At 29.4% G+C, this 27,441-nt stretch overlaps 13 protein-coding genes across 13 annotated transcripts; 7 read left to right on the top strand and 6 right to left on the bottom strand.

The window, feature by feature from the left end:
* Window positions 1-954: 954 nt before the first annotated feature.
* Window positions 955-1,789, bottom strand: BX663DRAFT_527583 (uncharacterized protein). Its single transcript, XM_051530058.1, has 3 exons — window positions 1,601-1,789; window positions 1,400-1,521; window positions 955-1,326 (listed from the first exon to the last, which is right to left on the bottom strand). Exons 1-3 carry the CDS (start codon window positions 1,626-1,628, stop codon window positions 1,147-1,149), a joined length of 330 nt encoding a protein of 109 aa, XP_051377674.1. The 5' UTR covers window positions 1,629-1,789; the 3' UTR covers window positions 955-1,146.
* Window positions 1,790-1,989: 200 nt separating this feature from the next.
* On the top strand, window positions 1,990-3,311 carry BX663DRAFT_527580 (uncharacterized protein). Its single transcript, XM_051530057.1, has 7 exons — window positions 1,990-2,093; window positions 2,162-2,305; window positions 2,377-2,499; window positions 2,562-2,793; window positions 2,871-3,004; window positions 3,042-3,045; window positions 3,069-3,311. Exons 1-7 carry the CDS (start codon window positions 2,028-2,030, stop codon window positions 3,074-3,076), a joined length of 711 nt encoding a protein of 236 aa, XP_051377673.1. The 5' UTR covers window positions 1,990-2,027; the 3' UTR covers window positions 3,077-3,311.
* A 1,261-nt stretch (window positions 3,312-4,572) lies between these two features.
* Window positions 4,573-5,082, bottom strand: BX663DRAFT_527578 (40S ribosomal protein S29). Its single transcript, XM_051530056.1, has 3 exons — window positions 4,916-5,082; window positions 4,755-4,854; window positions 4,573-4,690 (listed from the first exon to the last, which is right to left on the bottom strand). The coding sequence occupies exons 1-3, from the start codon at window positions 4,975-4,977 to the stop codon at window positions 4,682-4,684; spliced, it is 171 nt and encodes a 56-aa protein (XP_051377672.1). The 5' UTR covers window positions 4,978-5,082; the 3' UTR covers window positions 4,573-4,681.
* Window positions 5,083-5,171: 89 nt separating this feature from the next.
* On the top strand, window positions 5,172-6,451 carry BX663DRAFT_538861 (coiled-coil domain-containing protein 55-domain containing protein). Its single transcript, XM_051530697.1, has 2 exons — window positions 5,172-5,653; window positions 5,719-6,451. Exons 1-2 carry the CDS (start codon window positions 5,178-5,180, stop codon window positions 6,386-6,388), a joined length of 1,146 nt encoding a protein of 381 aa, XP_051377671.1. The 5' UTR covers window positions 5,172-5,177; the 3' UTR covers window positions 6,389-6,451.
* Window positions 6,414-7,818, bottom strand: BX663DRAFT_444643 (cAMP dependent protein kinase regulatory subunit; the record flags this gene model as incomplete). Its single annotated transcript, XM_051523630.1, has 3 exons — window positions 6,414-6,599; window positions 6,681-7,537; window positions 7,620-7,818. The coding sequence occupies 3 exons, from the start codon at window positions 7,816-7,818 to the stop codon at window positions 6,414-6,416; spliced, it is 1,242 nt and encodes a 413-aa protein (XP_051377670.1).
* Window positions 7,819-8,009: 191 nt separating this feature from the next.
* BX663DRAFT_444661 (ER lumen protein retaining receptor-domain-containing protein) lies at window positions 8,010-8,791 on the bottom strand (the record flags this gene model as incomplete). Its single annotated transcript, XM_051523632.1, has 3 exons — window positions 8,010-8,306; window positions 8,368-8,627; window positions 8,701-8,791. The coding sequence occupies 3 exons, from the start codon at window positions 8,789-8,791 to the stop codon at window positions 8,010-8,012; spliced, it is 648 nt and encodes a 215-aa protein (XP_051377669.1).
* Window positions 8,792-9,022: 231 nt separating this feature from the next.
* BX663DRAFT_565343 (peptidase family M50-domain-containing protein) lies at window positions 9,023-11,395 on the bottom strand. The gene is made up of 4 exons (XM_051532078.1): window positions 10,848-11,395; window positions 9,528-10,695; window positions 9,390-9,465; window positions 9,023-9,337 (listed from the first exon to the last, which is right to left on the bottom strand). The coding sequence occupies exons 1-4, from the start codon at window positions 10,926-10,928 to the stop codon at window positions 9,142-9,144; spliced, it is 1,521 nt and encodes a 506-aa protein (XP_051377668.1). The 5' UTR covers window positions 10,929-11,395; the 3' UTR covers window positions 9,023-9,141.
* Window positions 11,323-12,038, top strand: BX663DRAFT_556531 (uncharacterized protein; the record flags this gene model as incomplete). Its single annotated transcript, XM_051531723.1, has 4 exons — window positions 11,323-11,330; window positions 11,459-11,525; window positions 11,715-11,877; window positions 11,935-12,038. 4 exons carry the CDS (start codon window positions 11,323-11,325, stop codon window positions 12,036-12,038), a joined length of 342 nt encoding a protein of 113 aa, XP_051377667.1.
* Window positions 12,039-14,477: 2,439 nt separating this feature from the next.
* Window positions 14,478-15,697, top strand: BX663DRAFT_527557 (alternative oxidase-domain-containing protein). The gene has a single exon (XM_051530055.1). It carries the CDS (start codon window positions 14,521-14,523, stop codon window positions 15,523-15,525), a length of 1,005 nt encoding a protein of 334 aa, XP_051377666.1. The 5' UTR covers window positions 14,478-14,520; the 3' UTR covers window positions 15,526-15,697.
* A 356-nt stretch (window positions 15,698-16,053) lies between these two features.
* BX663DRAFT_463206 (uncharacterized protein) lies at window positions 16,054-19,548 on the top strand. The gene is made up of 8 exons (XM_051523984.1): window positions 16,054-16,522; window positions 16,609-16,765; window positions 16,822-16,919; window positions 17,004-17,183; window positions 17,282-18,286; window positions 18,373-19,005; window positions 19,083-19,261; window positions 19,328-19,548. The coding sequence occupies exons 1-8, from the start codon at window positions 16,287-16,289 to the stop codon at window positions 19,462-19,464; spliced, it is 2,625 nt and encodes an 874-aa protein (XP_051377665.1). The 5' UTR covers window positions 16,054-16,286; the 3' UTR covers window positions 19,465-19,548.
* A 1,349-nt stretch (window positions 19,549-20,897) lies between these two features.
* Window positions 20,898-21,576, bottom strand: BX663DRAFT_444665 (uncharacterized protein; the record flags this gene model as incomplete). Its single annotated transcript, XM_051523633.1, is given in 2 exon segments — window positions 20,898-21,442; window positions 21,456-21,576. Coding segments are annotated over 2 exon segments (666 nt in total), but the record flags the coding sequence as incomplete, so codon positions are not given.
* Window positions 21,577-23,043: 1,467 nt separating this feature from the next.
* On the top strand, window positions 23,044-24,436 carry BX663DRAFT_527547 (small GTPase-binding protein). Its single transcript, XM_051530054.1, has 5 exons — window positions 23,044-23,153; window positions 23,220-23,309; window positions 23,479-23,679; window positions 23,741-23,875; window positions 23,968-24,436. The coding sequence occupies exons 1-5, from the start codon at window positions 23,142-23,144 to the stop codon at window positions 24,118-24,120; spliced, it is 591 nt and encodes a 196-aa protein (XP_051377663.1). The 5' UTR covers window positions 23,044-23,141; the 3' UTR covers window positions 24,121-24,436.
* A 1,606-nt stretch (window positions 24,437-26,042) lies between these two features.
* BX663DRAFT_527546 (rab11 protein) lies at window positions 26,043-27,304 on the top strand. Its single transcript, XM_051530053.1, has 6 exons — window positions 26,043-26,243; window positions 26,307-26,468; window positions 26,555-26,588; window positions 26,662-26,855; window positions 26,912-26,992; window positions 27,059-27,304. Exons 1-6 carry the CDS (start codon window positions 26,207-26,209, stop codon window positions 27,190-27,192), a joined length of 642 nt encoding a protein of 213 aa, XP_051377662.1. The 5' UTR covers window positions 26,043-26,206; the 3' UTR covers window positions 27,193-27,304.
* The last annotated feature ends 137 nt before the right edge of the window (window positions 27,305-27,441 follow it).

Raw genomic sequence — 27,441 nt, 5'->3', positions numbered from 1 at the left:
ATCTGATGATTTCCCCAAACATTGCTGTTGTCGATTGTATAAACTGACGAAGACTCATGTTATTTAATATCATTGAAAACATTACTATCTATATATTTTGATATCTTTAACAAATCCTATATAGCTTTTTTTTTCTTTTTTAAAAACTTAGCAATACTATAATTTAATTTAGCAAAGGCCTTTACTTTTTAATAATTATTAAACAGACATATAAAGTAGGAATTTGACTCTAGTTATATACAAAGTTTTACGGCAATTCAATGAACGAGAAAAGAAGATGAATATAAGAAGCAAATGATTTATATAAGGGCCTATGCGGTTACTAGGATTACTATCGTTGTTTAGTAACAAGTAGGTGGTTGTCAAAACAACCGACACTACCTAACAACTGAATACTTGAGTAACATCTAGTACAATTTAGAATGTACAGCTTCTACTTTTTTTTTATTTTTCGATTTGCTCACCATGTACAAGTTGACACAGTGAATGCAGAAACGTTTATTAGCTGATGCATTTATTATAATTATACAAAACAGAAGAAATTAATGTATGAAGACCTAGTTCTAAAAGAATCGCATAATAACAGGGTTAGTTTCTATTTATTTATTTTTAAGGTATTCTAATACTGAATCATCATTTGATCTTTTATTCAGAGGCTTTACTATAAATGGCTCTATATAAATGATAATTAACATGGCTACTATGCACATTGTCACGTATATGTGACTATTTTTGTTAATACAAGAAGAGAATGACTAAAGCTTATCCTCTCCAAGTTGAATGCATAATATAATAAATTAAGCTACACAATTAACGAATATTCATATAAAATGCATCCTAGTAACACTGAAGGAAAATAAATAAAGACATTATCTACAATTTGAATTTGATCATTATCATGAGGATGATTGGACGTTGATTTTATGTAGTTTTCAAATAAATAAAAAAACGTATACATACATGCATACAAACATACATGCATACAAACATACATGCATACACATACATATACACTTTTATTAATATACAACTATAAACTTCATTTCTCTCCTTCCTTCCCTTCCTCCCTTTCTTTATTTGTTCGTTTGTGTTGAATGATATCGTTAAATATGGGTTGTTATGTGAGGATAAGTTGACGAAATTCTATTATGCGCTTGCCTTTGCGTCAGTAGCAGCAGCAGCAGCACCTGGTTGGTCAATTAATTTTAATTTTGGCATATTTGAATCTGCTGCACTTGAAGCTTCTTTCTTTGCCTTTTCTTGTTCAAGTCTTCTTTTTTGAATTTGCTTTAATTCCTCTGCCTTGATATGTGCCATTCGAGCATACTAAGATAACTTGAAGAGTTTAATATATATGTAAATATATATATATATATATATATATTTATTCATTTATTACCTCTTTGGTGTGGTGAAGACATTCAAAATAGTCATCGCGTTGATCAAGACATTGTTGAGGAAGATCAGCAGTAGCATAACATTTATTGAATTCCTGCCAAAAATGAAAACATCGACCACGACCTATTTAAAGTACAAAAATTTCATATTTCAAGTATAAATTATTATTCTTTTTTTTTTTTTATATATATTTAAAACATACCACCGTCTAAACCAAAACCAGAAGCCATTTTTTGTTGTTTAAAAATATATAAGCTTTAATAAGGAAGAAAAAAAAAAGTTGGGAGTGAATAGATTTGGTTTGTAAATAAAATCCGACCCCCCACAAACAATAACCACCAAATGGGCAGGGTTGCCGTGACGTCTTACTTACACCGGAATTTTAAATAAGTATGAACAACAAAGAAAGAATAAAGCATTTAATAAAAAGATTTTAAGGAGGGGGGTGAAGGGAGAGGGAGGGAGGGAGGGAGGGAGCACCACCTTATTCAACAGTAACAAGCTGCAGACAGCTTGCTACTGCCCTTATATTTGCGTTACCTGATATAAATTTAGTGTGATGTTACAAACAAAAAAAAAGTATTATAATATCTTTTTTCTTCCTTTCTTTTAATAATAATAAATAAAGAATGCAACTAAATAGAGCCCATATTAAAAATAGTCCTATCGTTCTTATATCCTTTATAATGTCAGTGGTAAGAAAGAAGTGTAAAAATAGAGGATATGCTTTTTTTTTTATTTATTGAATCTATTTTATATAAAGATAGGCTGGTTTATCACATTTATTGGAGCATGTATTGCGGGAAGAGGTGGTGTTATTTGGTGGATCATAATTTATGAATTACTTTTAGTTGGTAGCATTTTATTTAGTATTTGGAGACAGGTTTTCCATCATTATCAACTTATGGTAAACTCTATCTGAATTTATAAAGTCTCTCATATTCATCTCTTCTTCTTTTTTTTAATATTTAATATTAGTTTTTAGTCTTTTTGGGAGTTAGTATTGCATTATTAACAATATATATCGACCAATTATTATTCTTTCATTCAAGTGGTGATCAAGCTACTAGTGCAGGCGCTATCATATTAATTATCATAGAAGTAAGTGTGTTATATGATGTCATGTGATTCAAGTTTATTAATATGTTTAAAAAAATACAAAGTTCTTTTGGGTTATTTTATTTGGAAGTACAGAAGATTCATTTGTAAATCAATTTATTTATTCTCAATTCACAGTAAATACGAATAATACAGTAAATAGGGTGCAAATTCACACCAGTCCAAAAGAAAGTAAAGTTGCATTAAGTTCACCTGAACATCCTCCATCTTCAATACATATTGTATCACCTATCATGATGCCACAGCCTACAATTACAGTAACTGCATTACATCCATGTTAGTAACATATCAAAGCATTCTATTTTACTATACTATACTAACTGACTGCATATTTCTATCTTCTGAAATATTAGATACAGCAAATCCTGAAGATCCAAATGAACTTTCTTTTGCTAAAGATGAAGTTCTCGAAATTTTAAATAAGAGTGGAAACTGGTGGCAGGCCAAGAAACGAGATGGTACAATTGGTATTGTACCGAGTAATTATGTAAAGTATTATTATATATAATGTGAAAAATAACTAATTTGACCTTTTCTTGTTTTTTAGTTTGCCCCTTAAAAAAAAAAAAAACTTGATATTTATTGTTTTACCTTTTTTAATACCTTCTATTTTGATCAATGTCCTAATTTCTCACTATGTCAACAAGTCAAGCAGCATTTAATTTTACTTTTTGTAATGCTCTAATAGCTTCTTTCTTTCTTTTTCCTTCTTCTTATAGATCATTAAACGAATTATTACCTTTTAACAAATTCTGGTTTAAAATGCCGTTTAAACAATCCTTACATAACAAATGATTTCTACAACTGTTCTATTTTAAATTTCTCCTATTTTTTTCCATTTTTGTACAGAGCTTCTTGAAAAAAAAAAAAAAACTATTTATAGTCTAATATCTTTTATTAATTTTCAAGTTAATATCAAACAGCTGTTTCTCCTGCTTGAAAGAAGTAAAATTAATAACTGTAGCATATGTAACTGGTATTTCTATAAAAGAAAAAGAGCCTGTTTTTTTTTCTATTAGAGAAGCTTTAATTTGATAATTCTTGCGATGCAAGTCTTGTCGTGTACATTTAGAATCAAGAATAGTAAAGCACAAGATTAAGGATTAGACAATCTTCTAGATCTCTCTTTCCCAAACGTTTATTATTACTATCTTGAAATAATAAAGGAATATTTATAAGCTGCTGTTATCTAAAAGGATATCATGTCAGAACTGAGGGGGAATATGAATTGTATTAACTTACAATAAAGAATTATTATTTAAGGAGTAATTTAATACGAATACTAGAAATACTATGTAAGGTTTTAGTAAACGCATGAAAATCAACAACGTGTATTTATTTCTTATACTTTATTGTATATGAGATCACTATTACAAAAAGAAAATCAACATTAAAGATTACAATAGCTACACTCTAATTTTTGTTTTTAACAAAAAAAAAAAAAAAAAAAAAAAAAAAAAAAAAAAAAAAAAAAAAGAGAGAGAGAGAGAGAAGCTCTTTAAGTGCTTCTTAAACTTTTTGACATTCATAAAGAAATTTAAATCGACTATTATGGACTACGTTTAGTTTTAATGACAATTAAAAGTCTTTTTTTTAAATGTTCAAAAGAAAAAAAAACTTCTGCAGATCTGCGTACATCATTCACCTGCTCTCAATGATCGTTATCAAAGATATTAAAAAGATATTATTTAAGCTTGCCAAATATGAAATTTTGGTATTTCAAGATTTCTTTAATTGAAAAAGAAATGTGTATTTGTATAAAATTCTTTTCATTTCATAAAATCAATCGTTTCATATACATTTATAAGAAAAAAAAAAAAAGAATTCATAATCTACTTTTTTAATTATTATTAACACATGTAGGACTGTTTTATTATAATATTCCTCTCTCTTTTACCAGTTTTACAAAGGTTTATCATCTTTTAATAACTTGATAAAGAACTTTATTATTATTTTTATTATTTTATGAACAATTATCCTTTAACTCTCCTTAAAATACACACACACACACACACATTCAAAATTCATTTTTTCAATAATTTTGACATTTTGACATCTGTTTCCACAAAAGAAAAGGTTTTATTTAATTTTTTTTTTGTGTGTGTATATATATAAATATCACAAATGGCCCATTTTTTATATTTTAACAGCCATATATCAAAATTTAACGGTACTATATTTGTATAAAAATAAAAAAATATTAGATACGTTTAATTTAATGATAGTTAATTAATTACCTTGTGGAAACCAATATCGTTAGCATATTCACGGAAACATTGACGGCAGATGTTCAAGTTGTATTTACGGATCAAACCGGCACGATGGGCACAAACACGACTAGACACATCATTAGTTTTTTTTTTTTTTTTTTTTTTTTCCTCCCTTCATTTCAACTTACCATTGACGAGAACCTTTACCATAGGACTTGGGGTGAGAATTCCAAACGTTAGCGTGAACCATTTTTATATAACGAATTAGAGGAAGAAGAAAAAAAAAACAGCAAAACAGAAAAAAATTTTTTTTATTTTTTAAAAAATTGAAGGGACGTCGGACATTAAAGTAGGCCCAATAAAATTAATATACCTTTTTTTTTATCTTTTTTTTTTTTTTTTTTTTTTTTTTTTTTTTTTTTTTTTTTTTTTTTTTTTTTTTTTACAAGAATGAAATTTGGATTGAATTTACAAAAGAAAAAAGCACCAATTAATTCCACCATTCTTCGTAAACCAAGTGCATTCGCTAATACTACTGATGATGAATTAGAAAACGAAGAAGAGGATACATTACAAAATGAATCAAATTCTAAAAAGAATCAAAAAGCAAGAACACAAGTTAATCGACAATTGTCTGGCTATAATACAATGACAAAAAAAATTGCCGAAGAGCAAGCTAAAGCCTTAGAAGAAGATCCAACCATCTTTGATTATGATGCTGTTTATGATGATTTAAAAGAGGTTGAACGAAAGAAAAAGGAGGCTTTAAAACCAGATTCAAAAAAGCCAAAATATATTACAGGATTGCTAGAGATGGCAGAGATACGAAAAAGAGATCGTCTAATTGCTGAAGAAAAGAAAGTAGCAAGAGAAAGAGAAGAAGAAGGTGAAGAATTTGCTGGCAAAGAAGTTTTTATTACTGAGTCGTAAGTTTTTTTTTTTAAATTTATATTCTTGTATACATTAATATACATATTAACTTGTTTGATAGTTTTAAAAAGCAAAAGGCAGAATTAGAACGTATTGAAAGAGAGGAAAGAGAACGAGAAGCATTAGCAGAAAAAAATAGAGGAATGGATACATTTTATAAGCAAGTACTCGAAAGAAAAGAAGCAGAGCATCAAGCCATGATGAAGGCAATAGCAGAACGAAGCAAAAATAAAAATTCAAATCAATCTACTCTAGTTGACTCTAATATAGACGACGAAACTAAATTGGTTGAACAGGCGAAAAGAGAAGGAAAGAATGTGATTGTGAACGATAATAACGAAATTGTAGATAAAAGACAATTACTGGGTGCAGGTCTGAATGTGAAGCCCAAGTTTGGTTCTCTTAAATCCTTGGCTGCCTCAGATGAACGTATCAAAGAAAGAGTAGAAGAATATGAAAGGTATAAGCGTAAAAAGTTAGAAGAATATGAATCACGAAGAAGACAAGGTAAAAGTAAGGATGAACGTGAACGTCTTAGTAAAGAAGTGGAGAAACAAATGTTGGAACTTAAAAAGAAGGAAGAAGAAGAAGAAGAAAGAAAACGAAAAGAAGTTGAACAAAAGGCAGTTGCTAAACGTACAACAGAAGATGCTGCCATGAGTGCTCGAGAGCGTTATTTAGCAAGAAAGAAACAAAAATTGGAGGCAGAAAAAAAAAATCAAAATAAATAAATAAATAAATTATTTATTTATTTATTTATGAATGAACTTCTTTAAGAATAGCATGATAATTAGTAGTATTACGTTTAAGAATATCCATAACAGGGCCCAACAATCGAGTGAACGCAGCTTTTCCTAAGGTGACGCACTTAAGATCACCTTTTGCAACAGCTGTTGCAGCTCTCGGTCTATCTGTCAATAATGCAAGTTCTAAACAAGAGTACTATTAGTTGTATGTTTATCATTACCTTCTTTATCCTTTTTTTTTTTTTTTTGTCCTTTACATATATATATATATATATACATATATGTATATATACTTGCCTCCAAAATAATCTCCTTTCTTCAATTTATTCACTAATTGTGGCTGACCATCTTCTGTAGCTTGATAACAGAGGACTTCACCACGCTCAATCAAATAAAAATGATCACCTGTATCGCCTTGCCTTAAAATGAAATCACCATCACGGAAGCTAACAGGCTTTAAAGAATCTGCAATTTTATGTATCTCAGAACTTTTCAATGACTTAAAGAGAGGGATGCCTTCTAGAAATTTTTCAAACATAATGCGTTTCTGAGCATTACTTTCGATTAAGATAGAACGAAAGGAGACCCGATCTAGAGCCCAAAGTAGTGTCTCAGAGGTTGTTTTGATAGTAGCGGCACGAGGGGTATTATGCATCAAGGCTAATTCTCCAAAGCTATCACCTCTTTGATAGTTTGTTACAAGCATACCATCCACAAAGCAATCTAGAGTACCAGAGGATACAATGTAAAAAAAATCACCCACATCACCTTGTTCAATGACTGCTTCACCTGTTTGGAATCTCCGTTGTTCCATACAGTCAATAATTTCATTACGTTGTTCTTCCTCGATTGATTTTAAAAAAAAATGACTCTTTAAAGAAGTGATAATCAAATCAATTTCAGATTTTGATTTTGCTTCTGGTCTTTTTTTATCAGTCAAGCTAGTAGCTTTTACATGCGTAGGTTGCATGGATTCTGCACTGACTGATATCCTACGATTTCTAAGATATGCGTCATTGAGATTAGGTGAATTGTCTGATACAAAATACTCTTGGTCATTACTATTGATATTTTCATCAAAAGTAGTATTAAAAGTGTCCTCCAGAGTGGTATCAGTTGGATTTTTACTATTATCTTTATAATGTATAATAAGAATTTTTATTTTTATTTTATTTTATTTTATTTTATTTTAAAAAAAATAAATAGGTGTATATACCTTGAGAAAATAAAAAAGAATTCATGTTTGAAACATGTCTTGCCTGTGATCTCTCTTGTAATAATCGCTTTAAAAAGAAATTAAAACAAAACTGTAGCATATCTTTTGGAAGATGATGATTCACTTCCTGGTTTAATTCATTTATTAATTTTAAATACTCTTGTTTCTCAGAAGATATATGTGATGAGTGATCAGACATAACGGTAATAAAAGAAAATGATGTATATATAAATATATATGTATATATAAAAAAAAAGAAAAAGAAAAGAAAAAGAAAAAGAAAAAGAAAAAGATAAATAAATAAAATTCTCAAACCATCCTATTATATAAATGTGTATATTTTTTTTTGTTTTAAAATGTTAGTTTTTTTCATCATTATTTACTAAAACTTTACCACTCATACTTTGGTAATTCAAATTTTTCACCATTAAGAACTTTAGTATAATAGATATAAAAGAAATCACTGTATAGTGCTGTCTGTATAAAACCTGCAATCCAGGCAATCCAATCTTTGTGTCCTTCACTGACAAATCTATAAATCCAATTTATCAAATAAAGTCCTCTATACGCCCCTAAGGCAAATAAATAATGCGTCGTTATCGTCTCCGCTTCTCCTGTTCGTTGCAGCATGAATAATTGGGGTAAAATAGCCACAGATTCTAACCAAATTGAAAAAGTCCACGCAAACTTTTTTTGTAAAGTAAGAAAAAAGAAAAAAAAAAGACAAATATATATCTATATTCCTCACCTCTAATACTGTATAGTAAGAAGTAGTTGCAAGACTGAAAACAGTAGATCCAATTAAAAGATATTCAATACGAAAGGTATCCAAGACTGCATCATAAGTAGCTTTATACTTGAAATACATAAGATACAAAATATATAATGAGGATGTAATAAAAAACATCTTCATAATAGTATTATAGATTGAAATTTTGGTAACGAATAAGTCTAAATAACGTGTCAGGAAAACTATAGAGTATAGCAGTTGTGTCTTGAACGATATGCCTATCAAATCATATTAGGCGATGAATGCATTTAAAAAGCTTTTTTTTTTTTTTTTTTTTTTTTTTTTTTTTACCAACACAAGAATGAGTCTTCTTTATCTTTAAAAGTAAAATAATAATAGATGCTAAATGCATTAAATCCGCTACTAATCGAAATATGTTCATTGATATTTAGTAAAAATTAAAAAAAAAAAAGAAAAAGAAAAGAAGAATGATATTAAGGAATTGAAAATATACGTGACGATTTTATATTTGCTCTCTACAGTTAACAGCAAAAAAAAAAAAAAAAAAAAAAAAAGGGGGGGGAATAAAAGAGAAAGGAAAGTTAAGGAGAGAAGTTTTATATTTAAATACATACATAAATGACTACACGAAGAATCTTCTATATTGTTAAAGTTGTTGTTGTTGTTGTTTTTTTTTAAAAAAGGTAGCAGTTTTATGCTTCCTTCTTGTTACCACAATAATTAAACATTTTATTCTAAACTTATGATATAGCATGCTATACAAAAGAAATGTTACATCTTTTGTAAAATGAATATAAATACACTGCCGAATACAATAAACAGAACTAATCCAGACATGAGCCTTGTAATAACTGTAAATAAATTTCGTTTTTTTCTTAACAATTGACAAAGAATAGACATTCCATCTAACTTAAATGCAGGTACACTATTCAATAAGGCTAGTGAAAGAGAGAGAGTTGCAATAAAACTAAAGAATACGTTTAATATGCCTATATATCTTTTTATCATAACATACATACCTTGTTAAAAGATCGATTTGATGTGGTAATTGAGGTGGTAAATAATTATATTTTGGATGCAAATGACTCACTTGAACTAATATATAAATAGTGTAAGAATACTATTTTATACATCTATTTATATATTATATCATGTACCACTATTTAGAACATCCTCTAAAGTGCCCTCATAAATAATCGTTGTATACTCTTTACTTTCTAATTCACCAAATAGACGAACCCTTTGACCATGTATAGATGGGGTAAAAGGAACTACACATGTATTATTTCCAGAACAGTCATCATCTATAGTACAGCGAGATGTCTCGATAGATGTTAATATCTGCATTGTATCTAGACATTTCCCTTCTACATCTTCCTTATCTTGTGCTGCAATGTTCTGGAAGCAGGAAATGTTTGGATCACTAAAATTACCAAAAGGTAAATCACTTGTAATATCACAACAACTCTTGTCCTCAATCATAAAATGAGATAACGTACAAAATCCTTGTTTTAATGGTAAAGTATAATTCATATTCCAAAAGGCTTTCCAATCTGAGGAGCTATTTTTAAGAGGTGTATCATCCAATTGTATAATACGCATACCAGGCAATAGATGCGTATAAAGAGGAGATGTAGCATGGACACTTACTACGCTTACACCACCACCACCACTTTCGTTATCTTCATTTACCAAGTTTTTCCATCCTAAATGACTCCAAATAAATTCGCTTGCCCGTCTGAATGCAATACAGACAGTATACAAAATGAGATTATGCCAGATACCTGCACAGGCAATTTGTATTTTTTGCCATGAACCAGCTGTATCCAAATCAGCTTGAGAAATAGAAATAAAGGCACCAGGGTATAAGTAATGAAGGAATAAACCAAAATATTTAATAGTGAGTCCATAGACACCAGCACAAAGACAGTGACCTAGCTCATGGAAAAGGGCAGCCATCATTAGAGCTAACAAAAAATAGTGTATATGATCTAAGGGTAGAGTGAGTCCCGGAATTATAGGCAGTAAGATACCATGTCGTTCTTGTTGTTCCATTAATATGAAGTTACGTTTTATCAGTTGTGCCTTGACAGTAGGTATATAGGTAAGTATGGTTTTGAAGATTTCAACACTAGATTGAGTTACAATCCAAATTCCAACAAACATGATGCAAAATGTGATGATCGTACCAATTTGAAACCAGGTACGCCATAAATGAGGCGCATAACTATGTGTGATGTGGATAAAATATGAATTGAAAAATGAAGTACGCCAGCTTATATTAAAAGGTTTCACATTAAACAAATGTTTTCTAGAAGCATTCTTCTTGTTATCAAAGTTTGTATATATTTGTGTGTGTGTGTGTGTGTGTGTGTGTTTGTGGGGGAAAAGAGAGTATTACATAAGTTTATGTCACAGTGACTTTTTTTTTCTTATTTATTTATTTTATTTTTATTTTATTTTATTTTTTTTATTACCTTTTGAATAAAGTAGATTACAACATGGAAGATTAACCAAACAATCACGTATTGACATGTAAATTTCAATACACTTTTCATAGAGAATGATGGGTAACTTTTAATTGAATGAGATTTGAGCTATCAAGAATAAAAAAAGCTAAGCTGGAAGTTTAAAGAAAACAGACTGAATATAAGCCACCTTAGCATAATTAATAAAATAATGAAACATTTTTGACAGCAATAAAAAAAAAAACAATAACAAATAAATTTTTAAAAATCAATCTTTATAGGTAAAGAGGATTAAATAAAATAAAAGGCTCCATATAAGAGGATATATTCTAAGGTTATAAAATGATTATCTCTACATTAGTAAAGGATTGTGTATTGATAAGGGTAAATTATCAATTCTTATAATTGAAGACTAATGGAAACAAATCAATAAGCTTTATAGTAGCAGTAGTAGACCATTATAGTATCTATCTATTATATTAAAATGCCAAAGTAAATATACATGACTTTAATGTGCTATTCTTTCTCTGAAAAAAAAAAAAAAAAAAAAAAAAAAACCAGTATCAATCCTAATATGGCGGACATTAAGATTACTCAGCACTCTTCTACTGACAATTTAGAGAACAAATCGTTGATGCTCCAAACCTTGGTCCAAATGATATTATTATAAAAGCGTTGGTCTGTGGTGTATGTTATACTGGTTGTATTTTTATGGCTCAAGATGGCCTCATATAACTGCCATCTCTCATAAGTCTCAATAAAAAATGGAGAAGCCCTTAAGATGGATGCTCATAACTTCTTGAGCTCCAAAGATTCCACCTCCAGAATATATTGCCAAGTTTGACAAAAAAAAAAAAAATATGATTTAGTCTTTAGATACAGTCTCGGTCAAACTTGATTTTGATCTTCATCTTGACCTTCTTAAATCGTAATGGCGCCTTTTATTTAATTGATTTACCTAATGTTCCTGTTACGATCAAGGACGCATCGAGCTTCTTACTTAACCCGAAAACGCCTTTAAAGGGGTCTATTATTGGTGGTCGTTATGTCATTGATCTAATGTTAGAATTTGCCTAACGTCACAACATTTGTGCAGTTACTGAAGAATATCCTTTTACCCTTGAAGGTTTAGAAAAGACTATTGATCGTTGTGATAAGAGCTTGGATCGTTACAGAGCTGTTTTGATGGCTAAAGATTAATTTTATATTATGCATTATAAATAATAAAATAGAAAACACCTGACTATACAGGAATTTAAATATATGCATACAAATGACTTGCGTTTGAGTATGAAATTTTGTGTGGCTAATATAATTCTTGTAAACTTGATATAAATTCTGGAAGGTCAATTGACTATCAATATAAATATCATAAACTCGATATATGTACATATATATCAAAGATTAGTTTGATTACTACAAAGTAATTCGTAAAACTTTCTTTGGTAGGATAGACTTAAATTTAGTTTACCAAATCTGTGAAATAATGAACAAGGACTGTTACAGCAAAAAAAAAAAAAAAAAAGTCGAGCACTGGAATGGTAAGTTCAGCCATGATGTTAGTTGAATATAAGAGATTTCACTTCTTTGGGAGCTTTCGGTTATCACTGAATGATATATAGTGGAATGAAATTCAAACTTATAACATCGGATCTTATTTTATCATAGAAATAAAGTTTACAGTTTTTTTTTTTTTTTTTTTTTTTTTTATGTCTCTCTGAAGAGATTAAGTAGATTTGATCATTTTTTAGCACTTTTTATAGTGTAAAATTGCCAATGAAAATGAAAAAAAGAAGATAAATTTTCATTGAATTATCCGTATTCAATTTCTTTAAAAGCCCTTAATAATTGTATAATTCCTGCTATTTACTTTAATCTAGAAGCAAAACTTATCTCTCTGAAAAACGTGAGAGTCCAGATTTTTTTTTGAGAGAAGAAAAAAAAAAATTTTTTTCCCTCTTTATCATAAAATCTAACTTTCTGATAAAAGTTGAGTTCTGGGAAGAACAGTAGTTAAAACTAAAATTGTGATCTTCAAAAATGTAGATATTTTATAGTGAAAAAAGATGCAACCAAATTCGAAGAAATGCTTTTAAAATAAAAAAAAGTAATGTTAACATTTATAGAAAAAAACACAATACATGTCATAAAGCTATCGTGGACTAATATCTGATTAAAATGCATTGCATTATTATGTTGTTGAGCAACTTTTATTCCGAATTATTTAGCTATGTATTTTTAACCTCAAGAAGTTTTTTTACGATTTACATGTACATTTTAATTATTAGCATTGTTCAAAAAAAGTAAGTAAATAAATAAAGCTAAATAAAGTTACAGGTACGAAAGACATTTCCGTTTTAATAAAGCTTATATCAAATAACATGCTTAAAAAGAGACCTTTATATTATTATTTGTGTAGCTCATATAACTACGATTATATATCATAAATATCGCCCAAGACGTGCACTAAAAATATTCCGTTTTTTTTTATTTTATATTATTTTTTTATTTTATTCTTCTTCTAATGTTTAATTAATAAAAAATTTCAAACAAAAAAAAAATTGTTTTTTGTATTTTTGAAACAGAACCCACACAATTGGCTAAAACCTTGTAATCGATAACTATTATATTTGCACCTGGTAAGGTTAGCAGAAGTCATGAGTCCAATTTACATATGCTATCAATGTTCATCATGACTTTGAAATATTTACTTTTTTTTTAAAAAAAAATGATATTTATGATTTCAAAGGATAATAAAAACAATTGTTGAAACCACGTTTTCATTGAAAAACAATTAAAGTTTCTAAAATTAAAAATTGCCGGAGAGAAGATGGTTGATTTGATAAGGATTTTTTTTTTATTGTTTTATTTTATTTTATTTTATTTTTTGTCTTCCTCTTTTTGTTAAGAGTGGAATTTAGCTTGACTTGATTGCGTCATTTGTACTTTTTTTTTCATTTTCCAACAGAAAGAAAGTCAGTAGGAATGAAGTGTGATACTTCACTTTTTTTTTTTTCTTCCTCTTAAACGTTTAGGTAAAAGGGGGAAAATCCATCCGCCCGCCCTTCTCATTAGTATCCATATATATCAAATTATTAGGATAAAAATAAAATAAAATGAGGGGAAAAAAACAGCGAACAATTTATTGGTTTAAATTAATTTTATAATCTTATTGTTCTAAGAGTTTCAGTCAAATGATTGGCTGAGTAAACAGGGGAGATATAGGAAGGAAAGAGTCATAAATTTTGTCCGAGTAAACCCCCTTTTTATTTATTCATTTAATGAATTGATTTTCATATGATTTTAAAGCAATTCGAGTTTGGATTCTTTTGAATACTTGTTTTAAGTTACAAGTAATAGTGTCATTCTATTAATTTTGATAGGCTTACGTAATATTTTAGTTGGTTCTTTCTCTTTTTCTATTCTTTAGTTGAACGGAAATCAAAAAAGGAATCGGAAAGAAACTCCGTCTTAACACATAAAAACAATTGGGTATGACTATCAAGTTTTTTTTTTTTTTCATTTCGGAGCCATTATGCACGTTACTGTTACTAAATGTCAAAAGCTTATAACAGAGAGGATATATAAAAAGAGTTGATTTATTCAGTTTTTTTTTTTCCTCTTTTAGAGTTAGTTTCTTTCTTCTTTTATTATTATTATTATTAATAAACACACACATAATATGATTAAAACGATTAGTTCACGTCAGGCTTTAAAGTCTGTTGTCTCAGCAACTTTGGTACCTCGTATTTTATTACCTTCTGTATCAATGGTTGCTCGTCGTACGATTACTACTGCTCCTAATAAACAACAACAAGAAAGTTCTTATATGAAAATGACAGATGCAATTGGAAATATGCCTCGGGATCTCCTTCATGAAATGCGTGAAGTTCGACCTGTTCCTATGTGCGAAGAATTTATTGAAGGATCCAAGTTAACCACTAAAGTATTAGAGGAAATGGATTTTGGTGAAGGCAAACACGTGGTACCTCGATGCTTTAGTGATAAAGCTGCTTACTATACTGTTAAATTTTTGCGTACATTACCTGATACTTATTTCGGTAGAAATCATTATATGCGTGCTGTGATGTTGGAAACAGTTGCGGCAGTACCTGGTATGGTAGGTGCCATGTGGCGTCACATGAAATCCTTAAGAACCTTGACGGAAGATAGTGGTTGGATCTCTCATTTATTACATGAAGCTGAAAATGAACGAATGCATTTGATGACTTGGATGAAGTGTCTTAGTCCTAGTCTGTTTGATCGTTTAATTGTCTTGGGTGTCCAAGGTGTTTTCTTTAATGCTTACTTTTTACTTTATATCCTTTCACCCAAGACAGCACATCGATTCTGTGGTTATCTTGAAGAAGAAGCTGTTATCTCCTATACTCATTTCTTGAATGATATTGATAAAGGTTTAATTAGAAATGCTCCTGCTCCTCAAATTGCTATTGATTATTATAACTTGCATCCTTCTGCATCTGTTCGTGATGTAGTATTAGCTGTAAGGGCCGATGAAGCTGTTCACCGTGACGCTAACCACTTTCTCTCTGATCGTATTGCTCTTCATCAAGAAGATATTCTTTCAGAAGTAAAGTTGGAAAATAATTTAAAGAATGAAACTCATGACAAGTCTACTACTACTACTACTGATGCTATTCATCATGGCTCATCATCCTTTGCATAAGTGAATACTTCATTATTTATTATCTATCTATTTATTTATTTATTCTAATTAATTGTTGTTGTAACATGTACATCAGCATTACATCTATTTTCCTTTTTTTATGTACTTTTTTTTTCATTTAATGCTATAATAATAAAGTTTAAGCTTTTATATAATATCTTTTATATGCCACTATGACGAAATCGATATAAATGGATATCTATATTTATAAAAAAAAAAAAAAAAAAACTGCTAAATCTATTTATCTATCTATATACATATTTATATAGAGTATGATTGTCATATGCAACTAAATAATATAATATTTGTCTTTAAATTTAAAAATAAGATTAATAATGAATTCTGTATATGCAGCAATAGTAACATTCTTTTTGTGCTATATAAGGGAAAAATGTTTAACATATACAAGATAATACACTACACGTATCTTTCTTTCTTTTTTTTAAAAAAAAAAAATCAAGAGTAATAAAGTGGACTTGTGATAACTCTAATCTTACTCTTATGATTATTAGTTTACATAGACAATTTATTCTCTACTTTGTTCCTGCTATTTTTAAACAATTGCTTCCATCTTCCTTCCTTTCTCTCTCTCTCTCTCTCTCTCCCCTAATTATTTTTTTAAATATCCGCATTTTTTTTTTTCTACTACTACACTTTTAAAATTTTTTTATTATTATTATTAAAACAATATATGTTTATTTTGTTGTAACAATCTCCAACATTTCCTCGTATATACACATATATCTAAAACGCGTTTTGATATGGACCACGACCAGCAGCTTCTTCAATTACACGAGTTTGATCAACAAGTCCTAACACAACCTGAAAATGCTCATTCTTATGCAACAAAAGGCTTTTTAGAAACAATTTCAGACTTGATTCAATTTGGACTGGAAAGAGATGATGACGGGAGTGATGACTATAAAGAAGAATTAAAAACAATAAAAATGGCTATCCGAGCCTTTTCGACCATCTTACCCACTGTTTACAATACTGTGTAAGAAGGAATGAGAAAGAAAGAAAGAAAGAAAGAAAGAAAGAATAAATGTAAGAGTCTCTAATGATGATGTCTTTGTTGTATAGTTGTCAGAATGAAGCAGAGAGTCGTTTATGGGAAATCACGAGATCCTTATTAACTTTAGTAGAATCTCAACTCATTCATCATGTTAATACAGGTGTTAAAATCACTTCAATCAAATGTTTACAAGTTATCATATTATTGTTTTCAAAGTCTTCACAAGTAAGTTGAGTCAAACTTTTTCTCTCTTTTTACACTACATATTAATCCATCTATAGTTAAGAGCAGATCATCGACTATTAAATGCCCAAGAACTTGAAAAAGAAGGACAAGATATGTTTGATAAATTAGTTGATTTTTTGAAATCTGATCATGAGTAATTAAGAAAAAAAAAAAAAAGTAGTACTTATTTTTAAATAAATGACTAAATTCTTCTTTTTTTTTTGTTTTGTTTTGTTAGATCCATCTTAACAGCTGTCATCAGTTGTCTTGTAATTATCGTTAAAAAACGTCATGTGTTCTTAAAGCCAGTCATAAACCTTTTCACATCTTGGAGAAAAACAAGATCAAAAGATGATTCACCTGTAATGTTACGTAACATGGATAAAGCATTAAAATTAGCATTTGTTTCATTAATAAGGTAAAAATAAAAAAATAAAATAAAAATGGGGAAAGGAGAGGGGGGGAGGCGTGCTTATAGTAGAATAGTCTAATTATTGACGTTATTAATCTTATTAGAACTGAATCGCTCGCATCGTATCGATCTGAATTGATTGCAGCATTTGGCTCAATAGGAGGTAATGTTGCCATGTTTCAAAATCGTCATGCTCGTTCGGACGAAGCCAGACGACAAAAACGAGTAGCACAACAGCAACATGATGCAGAACGTGAAAAGCGAGCTCGAATTACTACAGAATATGTGATACCATCAGGACCCAATGTGCTTGCTAATTATGATATTACACAAATACCCTTGGAAAGTATCGTCAATCTCTGTATGTCGGTTCTCCAGAACGTTTCTATTGAAGTGATGCGTGAACGAGTTAGACAATTACCAGCTGAAGGTGTTACGTTAGCTGTAACGAGGCCAGGCTTTGTTCGATCTACAACTCCACCTTATCCACCTCCACCTGAGCAACCTCAATTTATCAGAGATCCTCGATTTAAATATGAAAACGAAATGAAAGAAGAGCCCTCCATTAAAACAGAAGATGACTCTGATGAAGACATGATGGATCATTTTGAATCAAAGCCACCACCTATTAAAGAAGAAGGAGAAGAAAAAGAAGAAGAGGAAAAAGAACATTTTAATTTTGTAGAGGAAAAGAAACCAAAGGTTGAGATTTTGTCAAGTGTTGAAGAACGAGCTAGTCAAGCGCTTCAAATGAAGCCCTATGCATTAACGACTTCAACCAGTTTAAGTGAAGCAGAAAAGATAGAGATGATTGAAATGTCCATTGAACGTATCCTGTATGCTGAGGGAGCATTTCAAGTATATGATCATGATAGAAAAGCAACTAATTCAACCTCAGTGACAAACGCAGTAACAACAATCAATACAGCAAAAAATATTTGGCTCATGTTAATAGCTAAATTAATGACTCAAAACAGAACCAACAACTATTCATCAGCAGAAAATAATGAAGACACTTTAACAGATGATAAAGAATTAAATGTATCTATGGTAGATACAAAGTTAAAAGAAATGCTATTAGATTTTGTTATAGGGAATATAGGGCAAAGGTATTTTGTGTGTGTGTGTACAAAAAGTACTAAAGAAAGGGAAAACAAACAAACAAACAAAATAATTGACATTTTTTTTATGTTAGATATGAATTAGCTTTAGAATGGCTTTATGAAGAATATTTAATGGATAAAAGAAATCAACGAAAGAAGGGTCTAGGATATAAACCAAATTATTTTTATTGGTTTTATAAATTATTAGAAAAGATAATTCCTAACTTGGATGCTAAGGATCGAATTTTGACCAAATTATTATTGGATGCCCCTGAATTAGATTCAAAGGTGATTGATATGGTGAAGGAGAATTTAAACAGTGTACCTGAAAGATTTGTATCCTGTATATCGACACTACGTAATTTAGTGATATCTAGACCTGCAGTACGATTTTTGGCTTTACAAGTACTTTTAGATCTTTGTACATATGAAAATGATAAGATGAGAAGAACAAGTATTGTAGCTGTTAAGAAATGGAATGAAAATCAAGTTGATATTGGAGATAGAGTAGAGGCATTTTCGATTGAGGCATTAAATAGATTAACAAAAGAAAAGGAAGAGGATACAATGGATACAAATGAAAAGAAGGAGGATGTAGACATGACAGAAAATGATGCAAGTATGATAGAGCAAGGAACAACTGAAAGATGGACGGAAAAAGATGTTGTTCGATATGCTGAATTATATTTTGTGTTATGTACTAAACGACCGAGTTTATTAAAAGAGTAATATTATTTATAGCAAAGCTTATACATATACATACATATATGAATATACACTAATACATAACCTTTTTTTTTAGATTATTTTCAGTATACAAACAAACGACAGAAAAAGTACAAGAATATATTCGACTCCATATGGTGAATATGATTAAATCCATTGGTATGAAGTCTCAGGATCTTATTCAACTTGTACGTGAATTTCCTTCTGGAGGAGAAACACTTGTTATAAGGATTTTGTCCATTTTATGTGAATCAAGTAGGCAAAAAAGAAAAAAAAAAGATACAAAAAGATCTATATAGAATGCTAATTATTATTTTATAGAACCCCCCACACGTGATATTATAGCTGCTGTCCAAGCAATAGCCAACATAGCAAATGAACGATCCATTGATATAACAAGTTTATCACCAATATTGGAAGGGCAAAGTCTTTCTACAGTTACTACAGATATAAAATAAATTGTCTTTTTTTTTTATACAATTTGATTTTCCAGAAATAAAAAAATAAAAAATAAAATAAAAAAGAGGGGAGGTATTATATGGCGAAGGTTCACTATGAATAATAAAGATAGTATATATTTGTTTCTTTGAATATACAATGGGAGGAGACAGGGGAGGGGTATATTTAGTTTGGAAAAGTTGAAAATATAATTGATTGATTCTCATTAAAAGAAAAAACATATTTACAAATCTTTCAAAGTCTCTTGTTCAAGTCTTTTGTTTCTTATGATTGTCGTTACTTTTAAAACAATGTAAATATATGCATCCAATTTGATTTCACTTGTTAGTCAAAAAAGAGAGAGAGAGAGGCATTCTTTCTGGTCAAAAGAAAATTCGATACCTTTTTTTCTTAAGGGTAGTCCATAAATGAATCTATTCAGAACAAAAAAAATAGCTCTAACGAAACTTTAGTATTTAAAGTCTTAATCAGCCAGTAATAATGGACATTTATCAAAAGATTTACGGATATTTCTTTAAGGCGAATTATTGAATCAAACTTTGAATTTTATACAACAATACAAAACATAGACTAATCATTCTAATTCCTTTTTGTTCTTTAACTGCTAGTAGTAAATTTACCCTGCTTTTCCCCCCTTTTTTTTTTTCTGCTAGATGTTGTATCTCAAACCAGATTCACTGATTTAAATAATAAATGCTACTTTCTTTTGTTATTTTTTGATGTTAAAGCAGACATATAGATATATAATTTCTCTTAACGTCTTTAATGATGAAAATAATAATCTTTCTTTCTTTCTTTTTTTTTTTGAACGAATTAAAATTAGTTTTCAGATGAATCAGAAATCAGTTTTTAGATGAGTGATACCTGTAATATTCTAAATGTCTCGAGAGACAAGCTGTTGATAATACAGCGATAGGATTCTCGTAGTTATTGTTGTGATTCCTTCGATCTTTGAAATGAGGTTGGGTGACCAGTTTGTCTCCAAATTGATAATGTTATTTCCATCATGTTTTTGCTTGCGTTAATGTCTCGCTGCCATAATATTCCACAGGATTTGCATTCCAGGATACTATTACCACGAGCATGCTCAACAAGCTTCAGAGTCTTGTTGTGACAGCTACTACAAACTCTTGAAGTATTAAATTCGTCAATTGTAACAGTAATTAATCTTCCCTCTCTTTCTCTCTTCTTCAGAGTCTGCCATAAAATCTCTGTAACTCCACATCGGTTTCCTCTTAGCTTAATTGAGTCCTTTCCAAACATATCGTCGCCGAAAACAATTAAGGGAATCCTTTTCTTATCTTCACGGTACTTCTGGGGCTTCCGCTTATTTGACCTTTTAAAATGTTTTTAGATAAAAACTATTTAACACGTTGAAATAGAAACTGCTTACTTATTTATAACCTTCTTCTCCTTTCTTTCTTTTACTTTCTTATTCCTGCTTTCCCTCTTCTTTTTGTTCTTTTCCTTCTTTTTTTTTTTCCTGTCTTCTTTTCTCTTTTTTCTTACTTTTCTTCTTCTTCTTCCTGCTTCTTCTTCTTCTTTCACGGTTGTATTTCAGCCCGCCATTAAGCAAGATGTTGGTCACAATTTCTGGAGCCCGTTGGCGACCTTGACACAATGCGAAACGACCTTTGCCACTGGTATCTTTGTAGAAATCAAATAGTATATCAATATGCTCAAGCATAAATTGTAAGTATTCATAATATTTTTCTGCTTTTGCTGTCTTGTGTGTTGGAATTTTCGATTCTACTTCCTCAATTCCATTTGGTTTTTTTTTAAGTTTTTGTTGATCTACTAAAAATTTTGTTGAACCGGTGTAGTGATAATACTCTTTGGTTGAAAAACGTATAATAGGGTGGACATCCTTGACAAGGCCACACACTGCTGTATATACTGCCTTTCTTCCGGGGTCCAAATAAATTGAATTATATGTTGACACCACCTCTTCGTAGTCAAAATCTGTTAACTTGAGATCTAGATTATTAACGGTCTGATAAGATTCTTTTTTCTTTTTGTAAAAAAAAAAGACAATCCACCGAAAATCTGTCTGAGCGTAAAAGGTTTCCAAATAAGACTTCATTGTTGCCGTTAGATGTAAGATTGCTAATGTTATTTTTCGTATTAAACAGGCTGGAGTATTTTGGCTATTTATGATCACATTTTAATAATGTAATAATTTGTTTTGTTAGTTTTGGTTGAATATAAAGATTTGTGAAAGCTTTGAGAAATATATGTAGTTTTCAAGATCTACTCTATTAGCATCAGTAATATATGCTGTTGTTAAATTAATTATCTTTATGCCAGACTAAAATTGACATACAAGGAGTAACTATTACATGAGGTTCCAAGGCAAATATTACTTGTAGAAATAAGGCTGTATGTGAAACTGTTGCTCTTAAAGCTATACATAATGAAAAACGTCAACTATCCTTTCAAGTTCTTGTCTGAATAATTTCTTTCCACTGTCTGTAAATGCTTTTTTTTTTTTTTTTTTTTTTTTTTTTTTTTTTTTTTTTCGTTGTCTAAATTTAAAGTAGAAATATTGTAGTAACTGAGCCAACGATCTTTCACCTCAACCAAAGTAATGCTACACCTAACAAATTTACCTAACATGAAAGATCGTATTTCAGTACTCCAAGCACAATTTCTTTTTAGATCATCCTTTCTGCCAGACAGTGCATTATTGACGAAATTGCTACCATACATACAGTCTCAAAATGGACCCAACTATCTAAATCTCTTCTATGGATATCAGTTTGCAATGAAGATCTTAACACTACATCTCATAAGGATTTTATTAAAAAACGAAGACGATTCCTGCTTGACAGCTACCGCTCAAAACTACAAGAAAAACATTCGACACTTTTATCCCTTTGCCGTAATAATCTGGTTGTCGACCCTATTATTCTCACGCTACCAATGACAAGAAGTGAACGGTCTCGTTGCGTACAATGGCGATCTGGTTGGTTACCTCTTGGTAAAACCCTAAGCCTGACCCCTTCCATCCAAATGAACTCTTCACATGCTCACATAGTTTTTCTTGTTTGTATATATGCATGCATAACCGCCTTCAGATGCGCCAAGTCTATTGAAGATCCACTCACTCTCTTATCTCTTGAACCTCCTGTTACAACCAACATTCCTTACTGAGAAAGTGAGAAAATCAATTGATGCCTGGCTCATACGCTGGCCTTCTAAATATGTGCAATTCTGCTTGGAGATGGACTATCTAGCTTCACTCCCAAATCCCTGAACCATCTTCTTTCAATACAACAACGATTTTCTGATAATTAATTATCATCACTTATACATACACTTTAACATTTTCACCTTTATATCCACTTACGATCTGACCAGGGCAAAACAGCATATAAAAGCCATGTGTTTATTGGTTATTTTTAATTTTTAAATAAAATTCTTCTTTAATCGTATTTATTTTTAAACTACGACTTTTTGAAATGACTGTATAAAAAATCTTTTTCTTTTTTTTTTTTTTTTTTTTTTTTTTTTTTTTTTTTGATTGTTTTCCTTTTACCAAATTTATACATTTCTTTTTTTTTTTGTTGTTGTTGTTGTTTGTTTGTTCTCTTGTTTTCTTTCTTTCTTTCTTTCTTTTTTTTTTTTTATAACATTCTTTTCTTTCATTTTATTAGAATAAAGTATACCTTTTAATATGACTCGAGGAGTAAGATTAGCTTCAAAATATTAAATATATAAAATGAATATTTATATTGAAGGTTTAATATTTTAGGTAGCTCGTAAAAAATTAGTTGTTGTAGGTGATGGTGGATGTGGAAAGACAAGTCTATTAGTTGTATATCAAAAGAAAGCATTTCCTCAAGTAAAAAAAAAAAAAAAAAAAAAAAAAAAAAAAAAAAAAAAAAAAAAAAAAAAAAAAAAAAAATATATATATATATATATATTTATATTTATATATACATCTATACATGTGTATATAGATTATACTCACATCATCATCTTTTTTTTTATCCTTTATTTACGTATAAAAGCGATATGTTCCTACTGTTTTCGAAAATTATATTGCAAATGTACCTTTAGACTCAGGGAAGATTGTAGAATTAGCGCTATGGGATACAGCTGGACAAGAAGATTATGATCGATTACGGCCTTTATCATATCCTGAAACAGATGTTGTTCTTATTTGCTTTGCTATCAATCTTCGTACATCATTTACAAATGTTTTGGATAGGGTAAAAAAAAAAATAGAAATGACAGCAAAAAAAAAAGTCCAAGTCTAACAAATTAAATTAGTGGCTACCGGAAGTAACTCATTTCTGTGAAAATGTACCAAAGTTATTAGTTGGCACAAAATTGGATTTTAGACAAAATCAGGAAGAAATTAGAAGATTAGGTTTAGTAGGACAAAGATTAATCACGGTAGAAGAGGTAAAAAGGAAAAAAAAAAGAAAGAAAGAGAGAGTGAGAAAGAGAGAGAGAGAGAGAGAGAGAGAAGGAAACTGATTACATTGAATTATTAGGGAGAACAATTAGCTAAAGAAATTGGAGCAAAATATTATGAATGCAGTGCGATGAAAAATATTAATGTGGATGAAGTGATTGAAGCTGCAACAAGAGCCGCTGTTGCTGGTGGCATGAGGAAACTACATAAAAGACTTTGTAAAATTCTCTAATAATCGTTTTAATTTTAACTCCTCTTTACGCGTATAACTTTTACTTTATTATATCTATTTATATTTGTGTCTGTGTGTGTTTATATTCATTTTATATATCTACTTTTTTATATATATTTTTATCCACATTCCCTTCTTCTTCTTTAAAACAATATATCATCAATTTGTATTACAAGGTTTTTAAATAAATCATTTTGTTATCTTTCCTTCTATGTTAGCTTAATTAGTTTCCTTTTTTTTTTAGTATAATTATTATTTTAGCGGTATTTTCTACTATGATACATAATATTAAATTATGCGCATTATTCGACGTTATTTTTATATTTCAGACACCTTTTTTTTTTTTTTATATGGAAATATTTAATGTTTCAGTTTTATGATACAACAAGAAAGGTATCTTCATTATCCTGATAACTTTACTTGTATCTGATCTACAGCATGAAAATGAAGAAGAGAAAAAGGATGAAATGTGTCCTAATGGATTCATTTTTCTTATAAGGAAAGAAAGACCGTAACAAACGAATAGAGCAGCAGCAATTCTAGAGGTAGCAGAAGAGAGAGGAGTAAAGTGTTGTTACTAACGTCCTCTAAGATTTTGTGATGCGATTAAGGAAGAAATTATGAACCAGATGGGGCACATGAGTAGACGATAATTGAAACTAATAATAATAGACGCAGTAAATTAGTTTATTATTTAAAGAAGTATTTTGTTGGGTAATTTTTTTTTTGTGCAGTTTCACTGTATCAGTATATCCTTGGAAATTGAATAGGTACAATGCTCAGATATGAATCCTAATAAATGGGTAGTAGTAGTAATTGTTATTGTATTGACAGTAAAGTAATCAATTCATTCTTACATGACAAAAGAGGTCATAAATCAGCATAGCGTACCTTTTACAATTATTATATTTAATCAACACACACAATTTTAATAATAGTCATTACTCAAGCTATTTGAATACACTAATGATAGCTATTGCTGTGTGTATAATAGAGTATAAATGAATTGACATTGTTATTACAGATAGTAAATTATTTTCTGTAAAAATATCGATGGAAACAACCATAATAGCTCATTCTACTTCTATTAACAGTAATAGTAGCTCAAAAAAAAAGGGGAGGGGACTGAAACTATCATAACTATCGTGATTATAGCATAAATTATTCTATACCATCCTGTATCAGGCTTTAATCGTCAAGACTGACGCGTCTATTCGTACCATTATAAAAATATTCTTTTATATCAATGAAAATTTTAATAATCAATATAAAGTTTTCATTGGCTTGTCTTTACGTGTCAATATATCTCCTCCTCTTTATAAATTCATATATGATGATCTATTATCATGACACATTTTAATTATTTCACTAATAATTTTGCTTCAACCATGAAAAAAAAAATGCCTCAGCAGTTTTTTTTTTTTTTTTTTTTTTTTTTTTTTTTTTTTTTTTTTTACAATATCTCTTTACTAGATATAATAATAATAATAATCGTTGAGGGCTTATTTTCGTGATAAATATAGGATACTTGCTTGTTACAAGTAAATAACTGGTAAGCAGCAAATGACACATCTTCTATGTAGTAAATTCTTTTTTTTTTTTTTAGAAAAAAAAATTATATAATAAAAACTATAAAATATACTAACAAGTGCAAATGTATATATAGCCAAAAAAAAACAAAAAAAAAAAGTTATACGTTTGTATGAAATATAATATTCTTTATAACTGTAACTTTATTTGATACATATAAATATATGTATATCATTATATAAGGCTTTATGCATCATGTGAGTGTTGAATTCATTTTAATTATAGTAGATGAAGATACTTCTTGTGACTTTCTATGCTTTTTTGGACTACGTATCACACGCGTTTATTTGTGTGTATAGGTACATAAACACGAACATCATAATAACGATACAAGGTTTAATTTGTTGTTCGTTACAGCCTCCGAAAATATAATTATAATTATTATAATTATAATTATTATTAAGTTTTTTTTTTCATTATCATTATTATTTCTTTTTTCTTGTATAAAAAAAAAAAATCAAGATAAATTAATAATAATAAAAAAGTTATCAATACAATGAGCAGAGATGAAGAATATGATTATCTTTTCAAGGGTAAAACAATGATAATAATGTGTTCAATGCATTCCAATTAACTCTTTCATCTGAAATTTACAGTTGTCTTGATTGGTGATTCTGGTGTTGGTAAAACCAATCTTTTGAGTCGTTTTACTCGTAATGAATTCAATTTAGAATCAAAGAGTACCATTGGTGTCGAATTTGCCACTAGAAGTATTCAAGTTGATAATAAAGTCATTAAAGCACAAATCTGGGATACTGGTAAAAAAAAAAAAAAAGAAAAAGAAAAAGAAAATAATAATAATAATAATAAAATAATTTCAAGCTAATGACAAGATACTTTGTAGCTGGTCAAGAAAGATATCGTGCAATCACCAGTGCGTAAGTAGTAGAGATATGTTTCTATGGAAAACAGGAACCCTTATTTTTTTTTTATTTTTATTATATTATATAGTTACTATCGTGGTGCTGTAGGTGCTTTGTTGGTCTATGATATTTCTAAGCATTCTACTTATGAAAGTGTTGATCGTTGGTTAAAAGAACTTCGTGATCATGCTGATTCAAACATTGTTATTATGCTTGTCGGTAACAAAAGTGATTTGAGACATTTGAGAGCTGTTCCTACTGAAGAAGCTAAACAGTTTGCATGTAACTATAATTCTAGTTTATTGTTATTAAATATTGATTAATGCTATTTAAAATAGCTGATAATGGTCTTTCATTTATCGAAACTTCTGCATTGGATGCTACTAATGTCGATCAATCATTCCAACAGATTTTGACAGGTAAATACAAATTGACTTGAAAAAAAATAATAATAATAATATATTTAAATTAACATGTACATTTAGAAATTTATCGTATTGTATCCAACAAAGCTTTGGAATCATCTAACAATACTATTAAGCCTACAAGTGGCCAAACTATCCTCGTATCCCAATCACCTGATGAACAAGCCAAACAAGGTAGCGGTGGATGTTGTTAAAAATATATATGTATTTTAATATTATATAATTTTTTCCCTATTTTTCGTAACTCTTCATACCAATAAAAAAAAACCAACAAAAATACATAAATGAATAATGTATGTATTCACATATATTTTTTCATTTTTTGGCGTGTGTGTGTGTGTGTGTGTGTGTGTGTGTGCGTGTGTGCGTGTATATATTTGTGTATATATATATATATATATGTATATATATATGCGTGTGCGTGCGTTATCATCTAAAACCTG

This window comes from Cokeromyces recurvatus (assembly GCF_025118155.1).
Source record: "Cokeromyces recurvatus strain NRRL 2243 chromosome Unknown BX663scaffold_52, whole genome shotgun sequence".
NCBI classification, from domain to species: Eukaryota; Fungi; Mucoromycota; class Mucoromycetes; order Mucorales; family Mucoraceae; genus Cokeromyces; species Cokeromyces recurvatus.
This window is presented reverse-complemented; position numbering and strand designations above follow the sequence as displayed.

Excerpts from the sequence above, each read along its gene's own strand:
- BX663DRAFT_527583 (XM_051530058.1), bottom strand. The coding sequence starts at position 1,628 with ATGGCTTCTGGTTTTGGTTTAGACGGTG. Across the intron at positions 1,522-1,600 it reads TGGTTTTGGTTTAGACGGTG|GTCGTGGTCGATGTTTTCAT; the intron begins GTATGTTTTAAA and ends TACTTTAAATAG. Across the intron at positions 1,327-1,399 it reads GTCTTCACCACACCAAAGAG|TATGCTCGAATGGCACATAT; the intron begins GTAATAAATGAA and ends AAGTTATCTTAG.
- BX663DRAFT_527580 (XM_051530057.1), top strand. The coding sequence starts at position 2,028 with ATGCAACTAAATAGAGCCCATATTAAAAATAGTCCTATCGTTCTTATA. Across the intron at positions 2,500-2,561 it reads TCATATTAATTATCATAGAA|TTCTTTTGGGTTATTTTATT; the intron begins GTAAGTGTGTTA and ends AAAAATACAAAG. Across the intron at positions 2,794-2,870 it reads AGTAACTGCATTACATCCAT|ATACAGCAAATCCTGAAGAT; the intron begins GTTAGTAACATA and ends CTGAAATATTAG.
- BX663DRAFT_527578 (XM_051530056.1), bottom strand. The coding sequence starts at position 4,977 with ATGGTTCACGCTAACGTTTGGAATTCTCACCCCAAGTCCTATGGTAAA. Across the intron at positions 4,855-4,915 it reads GGTAAAGGTTCTCGTCAATG|TCGTGTTTGTGCCCATCGTG; the intron begins GTAAGTTGAAAT and ends TGATGTGTCTAG.
- BX663DRAFT_538861 (XM_051530697.1), top strand. The coding sequence starts at position 5,178 with ATGAAATTTGGATTGAATTTACAAAAGAAAAAAGCACCAATTAATTCC. Across the intron at positions 5,654-5,718 it reads GAAGTTTTTATTACTGAGTC|TTTTAAAAAGCAAAAGGCAG; the intron begins GTAAGTTTTTTT and ends CTTGTTTGATAG.
- BX663DRAFT_565343 (XM_051532078.1), bottom strand. The coding sequence starts at position 10,928 with ATGAAAAGTGTATTGAAATTTACATGTCAATACGTGATTGTTTGGTTA. Across the intron at positions 9,466-9,527 it reads AGAGGATGTTCTAAATAGTG|TTCAAGTGAGTCATTTGCAT; the intron begins GTACATGATATA and ends TTTATATATTAG. Across the intron at positions 9,338-9,389 it reads CAAATCGATCTTTTAACAAG|TTTTATTGCAACTCTCTCTC; the intron begins GTATGTATGTTA and ends CGTATTCTTTAG.
- BX663DRAFT_527557 (XM_051530055.1), top strand. The coding sequence starts at position 14,521 with ATGATTAAAACGATTAGTTCACGTCAGGCTTTAAAGTCTGTTGTCTCA.
- BX663DRAFT_463206 (XM_051523984.1), top strand. The coding sequence starts at position 16,287 with ATGGACCACGACCAGCAGCTTCTTCAATTACACGAGTTTGATCAACAA. Across the intron at positions 16,523-16,608 it reads CCCACTGTTTACAATACTGT|TTGTCAGAATGAAGCAGAGA; the intron begins GTAAGAAGGAAT and ends TTTGTTGTATAG. Across the intron at positions 18,287-18,372 it reads ATAGGGAATATAGGGCAAAG|ATATGAATTAGCTTTAGAAT; the intron begins GTATTTTGTGTG and ends TTTTTATGTTAG.
- BX663DRAFT_527547 (XM_051530054.1), top strand. Across the intron at positions 23,680-23,740 it reads TTACAAATGTTTTGGATAGG|TGGCTACCGGAAGTAACTCA; the intron begins GTAAAAAAAAAA and ends AAATTAAATTAG. Across the intron at positions 23,876-23,967 it reads GATTAATCACGGTAGAAGAG|GGAGAACAATTAGCTAAAGA; the intron begins GTAAAAAGGAAA and ends TTGAATTATTAG.
- BX663DRAFT_527546 (XM_051530053.1), top strand. The coding sequence starts at position 26,207 with ATGAGCAGAGATGAAGAATATGATTATCTTTTCAAGG. Across the intron at positions 26,469-26,554 it reads AGCACAAATCTGGGATACTG|CTGGTCAAGAAAGATATCGT; the intron begins GTAAAAAAAAAA and ends GATACTTTGTAG. Across the intron at positions 26,589-26,661 it reads TATCGTGCAATCACCAGTGC|TTACTATCGTGGTGCTGTAG; the intron begins GTAAGTAGTAGA and ends TATATTATATAG.